The 9,475-nt window shown below is 32.8% G+C and overlaps 2 protein-coding genes across 2 annotated transcripts; both read left to right on the top strand.

Moving 5' to 3' along the window:
- Positions 1-1,362: 1,362 nt before the first annotated feature.
- On the top strand, positions 1,363-2,300 carry LOC117921947 (DNA polymerase epsilon subunit C). Its single transcript, XM_034839890.1, has 2 exons — positions 1,363-1,913; positions 2,041-2,300. The coding sequence occupies exon 1, from the start codon at positions 1,420-1,422 to the stop codon at positions 1,840-1,842; it is 423 nt and encodes a 140-aa protein (XP_034695781.1). The 5' UTR covers positions 1,363-1,419; the 3' UTR covers positions 1,843-1,913; positions 2,041-2,300.
- A 2,640-nt stretch (positions 2,301-4,940) lies between these two features.
- Positions 4,941-8,844, top strand: LOC117925239. The gene is made up of 5 exons (XM_034844196.1): positions 4,941-5,129; positions 5,871-6,119; positions 7,380-7,458; positions 8,125-8,197; positions 8,278-8,844. The coding sequence occupies exons 1-5, from the start codon at positions 5,052-5,054 to the stop codon at positions 8,504-8,506; spliced, it is 708 nt and encodes a 235-aa protein (XP_034700087.1). The 5' UTR covers positions 4,941-5,051; the 3' UTR covers positions 8,507-8,844.
- The last annotated feature ends 631 nt before the right edge of the window (positions 8,845-9,475 follow it).

The following is a 9,475-nucleotide window of genomic DNA, read 5'->3' as shown; positions in this document are numbered from 1 at the left end:
GTTGTGAGGTGTGCTTGGCTTATTGGTGAAAAATAGTGCACTTATGGTTGTTGGGATGCACTTTATAAGTATAGTACAAGATAGGGTAGTGTGGTGTGCTTCCTTCTTAGCACATATAAACAATGTGCAATTGTTAAAGCGCCTAAAGGAATTGTGCTATTCTCTTGAGTGCACTTAAGAAGTGTGTAATATGAGTGAAGTCTTTTCAATGCGTTATACAAATGCACAATGTAGATTAGACTCCTAAGTAGGTAATTCGAACCACTACTAAAAGGTGCGTTTTCTCAAGTGCACTGGATTGGTGCTCCCAAGGTGCACTATTTACAATAGGCTTTACCTAGTGTGCTATTTGGGGTCATACTCAGAATGAAGTGAGCTATTAGTAATAATGTCTCCACATATGTACTCATTTCTCCATGAAGTGATGGAAATGCACGTCTTAATTATGCAAAAATCTTACAAAATACATTAAAATGAATTTTGTAAGACATTAACAACAAACTTAAAAATTAGGCTTGTTATGACCGCCTTAAACACTATAAAATTGAGCTTTTAAAGTCATAGTGTTGCATTTGAGTTCTTCTCATTAGAAGTCTTCTTATGTTAAATATATTATCTAAGGCTATGTTTGAGAATTGTTTTCATTAGAACGATTTATTTTTTGAAAACAAAAAATATATAAACATAAATTTAGTTGGCAATTGTTCACAAAACAATTTTTTGACAATTGTTTTCAAAACAAAGTATTTAAAAAAAATATATTTGAATTATTTTCTAGGAATTATTTTAAAAAATAATTTTATAAATATAGAGAATGATTAAAAATAAAAGATTACATGTAAAAACTATTTTTAAGAAATATTAGAAATATAGAAAACATGCTAAGCTTATTCCAAATTTCGAAATACATTTTTGTTCTAAAAAACATGAAAGAATTGTTCTAAAAAACTATTTTTTAATAATTGCATTTGAAATCTTTTCGGACAAAACCTAAATTTCTCAGATAGCCCCCATTGAAAGTGTACCGTTGAGGCTTATATGATATATCAACTTAATCATTATTGATTTTTCTAAGGTTATGAATAATTCTTGAAATCCCGCCCAAAATTGGCAAATTCTTGAAATGTCAGCTCTGTGTAATCTTGAATTCAAACGAGTCCTCTCGACCATTGTACTCAATCCTAAACTCGTCCACTTGGCGCCACATATTGGCATTAAATGTGAAAAGACTGAAATATCCTCACGAATGTTCAAAACTCCTCTTAACCTACTATTAAAACAGAGTAGATGAATATCTTTATATGGGCCTCTCTCGTCCATTCCAAACCCCAAATTGAAACTTTCCCGCCAAAATAAAAATAAAAATCAAAACCCTAGCGGAACTTTTCTTATAGTCCCAATTCTTCACTTCTGGAATCAATGGCTGAAGAAGAGAAATCGGAGGCTATTATACCCGAGTTGCCACTCGGCCGAGTCAAGAAACTGGTGAAGCTGGACAGGGACATTAACAAGGTGAACTCAGAAGCTCTCTTCCTCATCTCGTGTTCCACGGAACTCTTCCTTCGATTCTTCGCCGAGCAATCCGCAGAAATCGCGATTCAGAAGAAGCGAAGGACGGTGAAGCTCGAGCACTTGAGAATCGCGGCCAAGAAGCACCGGCCTACTAGGGATTTCCTCCTTGACTCGCTACCGGTGCCTTCCCAGCCGTCGGATCGGCCACCGGCAGATCGGATTCGTCCTCAGCCAGCCGCTGAGAAACCACTCCCGGCGGGAACTCGCCGGATCGACGATTTCTTTCGTAAGCCGGAAAAGGAAAAGCCATCTGAGGTCAACGATTCCTAGCTGTTGAGGTCGTGTGGAGGGGACGAGCGAAACCGAAAGGCCGCATTTTGTGCTTTTGGCACCTCTAATCTGTACGTTAATCTCCATTTTTACATAGTAACATCAAAACGATGCGTATGGATATGGCAACAAACAAATAAATCAAGAGTTGCTTTTGTACTCTGGAGTTGATGATCTATAAATTATTAAATTCTGTAGAAAAACACAGGGAGATTGAAGTTTACTTCACTTTCTGAAGCCAGTTGCTCTGAGTTTTAAATCAGCACCAGAAATAATCAATTAATTGGAAAGAGATGAAGCTTCCGAGTATATGGAAACACAGTGGGACCTCGATAGAAGAGTGCTACATACTTTCAATTGATTTGATTCTGTTTCCAAAGGCTTCCTATTAAGTTGTTGTTGACAAAATTGAAATTGATCTATTGCCATCAAATGCAGTTATGTTTCCCATTTTTTTAGTTGCCTTCTTGATAATATAACAGATCTCATTCTAATGTTGCTACATAAAAGAAGGTAACAACATTCAATTTTGATTCGACATCCAAACATGCCTCAGAAATTGTCTCATATGCATTACTTGCAAGTAATCTCCTTTTATAAGGGCTGTTAGAAACTTTGTATTTTCTAACTTCATCTTCATAATCTGATGTTACTTTGTTGATTGAATTTTACTTTTTAATGGGAAAAATCAAGTGCAATTCATTAGATAAGAGGTTTTCTTCTGTAAAGGATTCTGAGGGTGTTGCTACACTATTTCAAGCCTTGAAAGGTATGTTGAATATTCACTTTGTTCTGAGGCTACTTAGAAACCTAACAAATTGTGAGGACAATATTGTAAACGTTTTGAAAGAAGCCATGGAAGAAAGAATTATTTGTCATTACTCTGCCTCAGGGTCCCTTGGAAGATTTTTTTCTTTTCTTTTTGGTAGTCTTCCCATCTTACTTTGTTTCTATATTGACTTTTAGGAAAATTATATACTTGATTTGTAGAAATTTTAAGTTAATATTCCTTGATATCAAAATGGGCATTACCTAGTGCAATCACAACTTCTTTAGTTACACCATGGTGTTAAAGTTATGTTCGATTCTCAAAAAATGCTAAAAAAAAAAGAAAAAAAATATTAAAGGAAATTATTTTCTTATGTTTGATTGTGTTATAAAAAAATTAAATATAATTAAAATTAGTTTGAAATTTATGTATTTTCAAATTATTTAATCTTTACATTGAAGAGTTAAAATAAATGAGATGAATTTAAAATAACATATAAAAATAATTTATTAAATTTAAATATATTTTTTTTTCCTTTTATATTTTTATACTTCAAACTTTGTTTAGTTAAAAATATCATTATCATTTAACATTTTGCAAGGAATGAATTTTATAATCGGTATACGCTTTTATCATACATTAAATAAAAAGTAACAAATTAGTCATTTTTCTCAAAACATTTTTTTTTCTTTTTTGCACATCATGATTCATTTGTAATTATGGAGTGTTTATAAGCTTTGATTTTTTTTTTTTTTAATTTCAACCTTACCTTATTAGTTTGTAAGTAACAAATCTTTTATGACAATGATAAACTCAAGGGAGATAAATCAATTAGAAGTCTATAATCATAGGATAAATTTTAATACTAAGTGAATTTTTTTAATTATTATATATTATATTTAACAATTAAATAATACAAATTTTCATTATCATGCCTCTAAAACAATAGCAATTTTATTTAAAAAAATTTATCAAATTATAAAGAGAAAATGCAAAAGTTGTAAATTTGCTCGCACGCACGGAGCTTGCCCAATTGTATAAAAGACAATACATAAATTACACACATGCACACGTAATGCTCTTGCCATAATGACAGTAATTTATTGTGTTAAATATTATTTATATATGATTAATTTAAAAATTACTCTATCTTTTAGCAACAAAATGTCAACAAAATTAATGATGTTACATTTGTATAGCCCATCAATCTTAGGGTAAATGAGTTATTGTATTAATTCAATAATTGGCTAAAATGAGTAAGGGTAAAATGGCTCTCCCAATACACATAGAACCTTAACAGATGAAAGATACAACTCCGATATATATTTTAGATTTGTCATCGGCCTTGATAACGCCCCTTTTTATTTCTCCTTATTTTGTATGTAATAAGATATTTTTGATAATTAATAAAAATCTCATTTTTATAGACGGAGAGTACGATGTTCATATCTTGCCTTTAAAAGAAACCTAAATTTCATATTTCTTCCTCATTCTCGTTCGAAGAAATCTTTATTCGATGGTAATACTTCTTTCCGTTTAACCAGTATATTGTTTTTAATTTGATTTTGTTTCATTGTATAGTTCTTTAATCTAGTTTATTTCAATTCATTTACTCTATGAATTTTTAATATTTTTCTCATCATATTTTCTTCTATTCTTTCTTCTAATCAATTGATTTTACTTTTGCTAATACTTTAGCTTATTACACTGATTTTTCGATGAAATATAATCATTTTACTTTAATATAGGTTAAGAAACTATAATTAAAAAAAAAAAAAAAAGAGATACAAAAATCATGAACAGTATTTTAAAGTGTGGTAAGTGGGTGATTGGTAGTGTTATAATAACACGATAATTATATGAATCAAATAACTGATATTTTCATTCTTTTTGTGTTGAATCTCTCTCCCTATTTTTAAATTTATTTATTTATTTATATTTCTTTAGGTTTTTATGTAAAAATTCAAAATATTTATAGTTTTTTATAATAATTATATATTAGAAGTATTTCTTGATCATAGTTACGATAAAAGTCTAATAATTTTGTTTGCACACAATGCCCTCGGAGTCTAAAACTTAGAATTCAATTATTATTGATAATAAATTATTAAGAATTTAGGGGGAAATTAAAAGAGAATAGTGATAGAAAGAAGAAAAAATAATTCCAATCTATTAATTTTCCTTCCCTTTTTTTTTAAATAAATTTTATTTGATTTTCTTTTATTTAAAAAAAGAAAAGAAAAAGAAAAAACAAGTAGGAATAGTTCCAGAGGAGCTTTTCAGCTGCTCCAAGCCTACAACATATTCTCGTTTCTTTTCTCACCTCCTTTACCGCGAACCAAACAGAGTAGAAAACACCAGAAAGGAGAAGAAAAAACAGAGAGAACTTATTCCAATTGATTCCAACATTCTAGAATGGAAAACGATAAGAAGGCTTTAAATGGATGGAACAACATTGATATACTTCTCGAACTGTTCGTTCTCTTGCTGTTCTACGTCCACGCAACCAGGTTCAATGGTCATATTTTATTTTTGGATCTCTCTTTGTCTCTGATTATTCATTTAACTGTTCAAATATGAAATTAGGTTAAATTATTCCAATAGAAGTTTTCTTGGTTCTGCTTCCAATGATGGCATTATAGAAATAGAGCGATATGAGAAAAAGAAAACTCCAAAACAATCAGCAACACTATTTGATAGTAGAAGGGAGAGCTGTTTTCTATTTTCAAAAACATGAAATGAAAATTTTAGGGAACACTTGTTTGGAAACGTGTTTTCGAAAACTCTATTCAAGTGCTTCTTAAGATGTGTTACTTCAATTAAAAAGACAAGCAGTTTTAAAAATTGAACTCACTTATTTCTTCAATTCCACTATGGATTTCGATTCGGGTCTTAAGTTTCAAATATAATGGGTGTAATTACGGTTATTGGTTTGCCATAGTTTTTCAGTGTTTGAACCATATCAATCTGATGTGCCCAAATTTTATTTTCATTTTCAAACTTCTAGTTACTTGATTGAACTTGATCAAATTTCCACCAAAATTTTGTATTATTTTTCCAAATGGCTCGAGATTTGTTTAATCTTTGAACATTTTTTTCTTCATTGGGTTTTTCTGGCGTAATTCCCTTCATTTTGGATTTTATTTATGGTCATTAAGATTGTTAGAATGCTGAGACAACAGGGTAGGGATTTTTATTTATTTTTTTTTCATTTTTTGCTTTGAATATATGCTTTTTTACTTTTCTTTTGATATGGCAGGAAAAGGAAGAGAATCAAATTAACCCTCCACAAACTAATTCAAAATGTTCTACACAATGGAGGCCTGTTCATGCCTGGTTAGAGAAATTGAATAAGAGAGAGGTGGTTAAATCCACTGAAATTTCGGATTGGCTGTGTAAGAACCCTGAAGTTAAAGAAGATCTGTATTCAAGATATTCTCGTTGTCACTTGATGCATTACATCCAAAAATGCCACAATAGAATTCTAAAGAGGCAAGCGAAGGGGAAGGTACAATTAATTGCCTTACATTTCATCATGTTTCTCATCCAAGCTTCTGTTATGGTGTAATTGCATTGAAGGTGTTCACAAGGCTGCATCATCCTCAGACCTAGCTGCAACTGGAAAATTGATGGATTTTAGTGACAGAAAATTGATTTCTGTTCCTGACTGCAAAGCATAAAGAATGTGATAGAGATGGGATTCAAAGACGTAATAGAATACCTGAGTTTTGATAAAAAGAGAAAAACACAAAAAGAATTCTTACTTGAGCAAATTTGGATGTTTACTACCAACTTCTTACTTGTCCCGCCAACAAACTTGGATATTTCCTATAATTTGCTAGTTTGACTTGGTCATTATGCTTATTAGCTTCATCACAATGCTATTCAGATTTTGTATTCATCTTTATCAATTGCAATATAATGAATGAATCTAGGTGTTCAGTTTTGCAAGGGATGGCTCAAGTGGAAAAAAAGTGTTCTTAGATTTTCACAAGATAATTGATGAGTGTAATAAGTATGGAGTATGGAGTAATATAACACATTTTAATTTGTAGAGAGTGAATTTCTTGCATTACAGCCCCAAAATGGGAAGACAAACTTGATATAACACAGATTAGATAGACCAATAAAAGGGCTACATGTGACCTAGGAATTTGTTAGTTCACAAATGTGCATGCTTATAGTAAGGGAAACATGTGACAAAAGAAAACTGACTCATGAGCCTGCAGTGCACAGTTGACAACAATATGTAATTTAAGAGGCAACTGTTGTTCCTGAACATGCACAGGGCTGTCAAAATGCTGGGTTCCTTATCCATAGATGCCACAAAGAGGCTGCCCTATCAAGATTGCCTTGGGGATAATATATGGAAACCCCCATAATGACATTATCATATAGGCACTCCCATACCTCAAAAGGGTCCCGATCTTCTTTAAGATTCAATCCCTTTATTCTTTCATACTTATCCCTTACAATTCTTCTCCATGTACCATCTATGTATGTATGATATACTACTGTAATTTCCTTTTGGTATCTTGACCTTGAAACCTGCCACTGGAAACCAGTTTTCTTCATTCTTTCATCTTTTAGTAATATGCGCTTGAATATGGATTTCTAGTGCAAATCTGTGCTGAAATGGGCAGGGGGACCCCTTCTCTAGTATGACTGTAGGTTGTTACTGACATTGCAATATGAATTTCACTTGAATGATCTGTGTCTATTATTTCTTCCACGGTCAATAATATGTGATACTAATTTTTATGATTAGGGTGTGCACCATCCCAATGTAACTTCTCCAATGAAAGTTAATGACAATGGGCCCAAAAAACTGCCTGTTCCACCTCAAGGTACTTTCATTGTTTTATTCAATGGAAAATTGCTTTACTCTATGACTTCTATTCAACTAATATGTGAAAAGCACCTTGCTTTTTCTTCTAGTTTTATTCACTACATGTTGCATATTTATTTGCTTATTTACCTTTTGTTTTCTTAACATCTTGCATGTCAGGTTACTGACAGCCTTGATTGTTTCCCCTCAAATTAGATGCTATTGCCATAATCTGTTGAATAGAGACAGTACTATGATGTCATTGTTTCATAATGCCTCGTGTGCCGCATTTGGCAACATGACAACCTCAGAGGTTGAAATGCTAAATGACTGGCTGTGAGAATACAATTTGACACAAATAAGTGTTTTCACATGCAAGGAAACAAAGGCTAAAATTGCTGCTTTGAGGCTATATAGAATGTAATTTTTTAATGAACTGACCATGTGATATAATATTCTCTTTTTGCAAAATAGATAGATAGATTAAAGCTTCTCTAGTACTCAGCAGAGCTACATAATTTTCTGAGAATTGTGGTCTGTTGTGTTCTATATCATATATCAAGATGCTAAAGATCATGTAACCATGATGTCACTAAAACAAGATTGTGATGACAAGATATGGATATATTCACTTTGGTTGTGCTGTGTTCTGTACAGCATTTAAGCCTTATGGCTTTTCTTGCAGGTGTCTCTTCAAGCAATATACCAAGAGACAATAACTTAGCAAGACGAAATGAAGCTTTTCGCAAATTCTTACTGTAAGTATGATCTCTTTTCTATTCACTTATTAAAAATGTTATATTTGGTTGCAAATCAATGCTGATTTGATGTGTTTCAGTTTAACAGAGTTGGAGAGCCGCCTGTCCATAGTCCTCTCTAAATCTAAGCAAGCTAAGGGCTTGGAGGATTTTAGTTTGTCATCCTCACATGGAAAAATGGCTGAAAATATCAAACATGATAAATCATCTGACCTGGATGATGAGGAAGGAAGAACCAGCTTTATGTCTGGGGGTGCTCCAGATAAAGGTGCTGCTACCAATCAAGATATAGGGTTGGATAATCATTAGACTCAAAAGGCATGGTAAGAGTTCTGTCTCCTTGATGGCTTCATGGTCATCTTCTACAGCATCAAGGGTGGCCAGCTCTTCCTGCCTGGTGGTATTTGTGAGACACTTCTGTAGGATTAAGTCAGTCAAACCATTTTGTCTATTATCTTGGTATGGTTGGAAAACTCAGTTTGCTTATTTCCAGAATTAGCTTCTTGTTAGGCAGCTTTTCCTTATAGAAGGTGCCTGACATGTGATGCTTTCTCTATTTTGTCAGTTATCTTAGTATACCGTGGCAGAAAAGAGTTTTTTTTTGTGTTTTCTCAACCATTTTATATTTCAAATATCTTGTAGTGACACACCAGCTTGGTACTGAAACCTCTTTGGGTTTAATTTTTATCCTTTTTTCCCTTGGTGTAAGCTATATCCTTGGTTTTGAAAGATAACCATCTTATGGACCATAGCTCATAAGAAGGTTAATACGAGAGAAGTATTCCAAAAAGGGTAAAAAATGATATCCAAAGCTCTATACACTCTCTTGCGTTTTCATATTGATCATGAGTATTGTATATTGTGACAGCTCATTTATACATTGAGATTACCAAAATTTGAAACAACTTTTTTGATATGATGGGCATTAGGCATTAATGGGACCTGCCCAAGGGACATCCCTTGGTGAACTCTTATTTTCAGCAACTGACTGCAATGGAGGATTGTGATTATAGAAATAAATAATGGTTGTGGGGCATATGTTCATGAGTGGGAGAAACAGTGGAATCTTTGAAGATCTGAGCCAGCTCTGGTTGAGAAGATCCTTGTTATGCATCTATTTAGGCATCAATGCCAAAGATATTTGCCTAATCCTGTAGTGAGAAATAGGTGGCTGCAGCCATCATCCTTCCCTTTGAGGTTGTGATCTTCTCCTGAACCTACAGCCGTAACTTTGATGACTGCTCTCCCAGTACAATGGGGATAGGAGGATGAGCAAGG

Source organism: Vitis riparia, chromosome 1, assembly GCF_004353265.1.
Source record: "Vitis riparia cultivar Riparia Gloire de Montpellier isolate 1030 chromosome 1, EGFV_Vit.rip_1.0, whole genome shotgun sequence".
Taxonomy (NCBI): Eukaryota; Viridiplantae; Streptophyta; class Magnoliopsida; order Vitales; family Vitaceae; genus Vitis; species Vitis riparia.
This window is presented reverse-complemented; position numbering and strand designations above follow the sequence as displayed.

Excerpts from the sequence above, each read along its gene's own strand:
- LOC117925239 (XM_034844196.1), top strand. The coding sequence starts at position 5,052 with ATGGATGGAACAACATTGATATACTTCTCGAACTGTTCGTTCTCTTGC. Across the intron at positions 5,130-5,870 it reads CCACGCAACCAGGTTCAATG|GAAAAGGAAGAGAATCAAAT; the intron begins GTCATATTTTAT and ends TTGATATGGCAG. Across the intron at positions 7,459-8,124 it reads ACTGCCTGTTCCACCTCAAG|GTGTCTCTTCAAGCAATATA; the intron begins GTACTTTCATTG and ends CTTTTCTTGCAG.
- LOC117921947 (XM_034839890.1), top strand. The coding sequence starts at position 1,420 with ATGGCTGAAGAAGAGAAATCGGAGGCTATTATACCCGAGTTGCCACTC.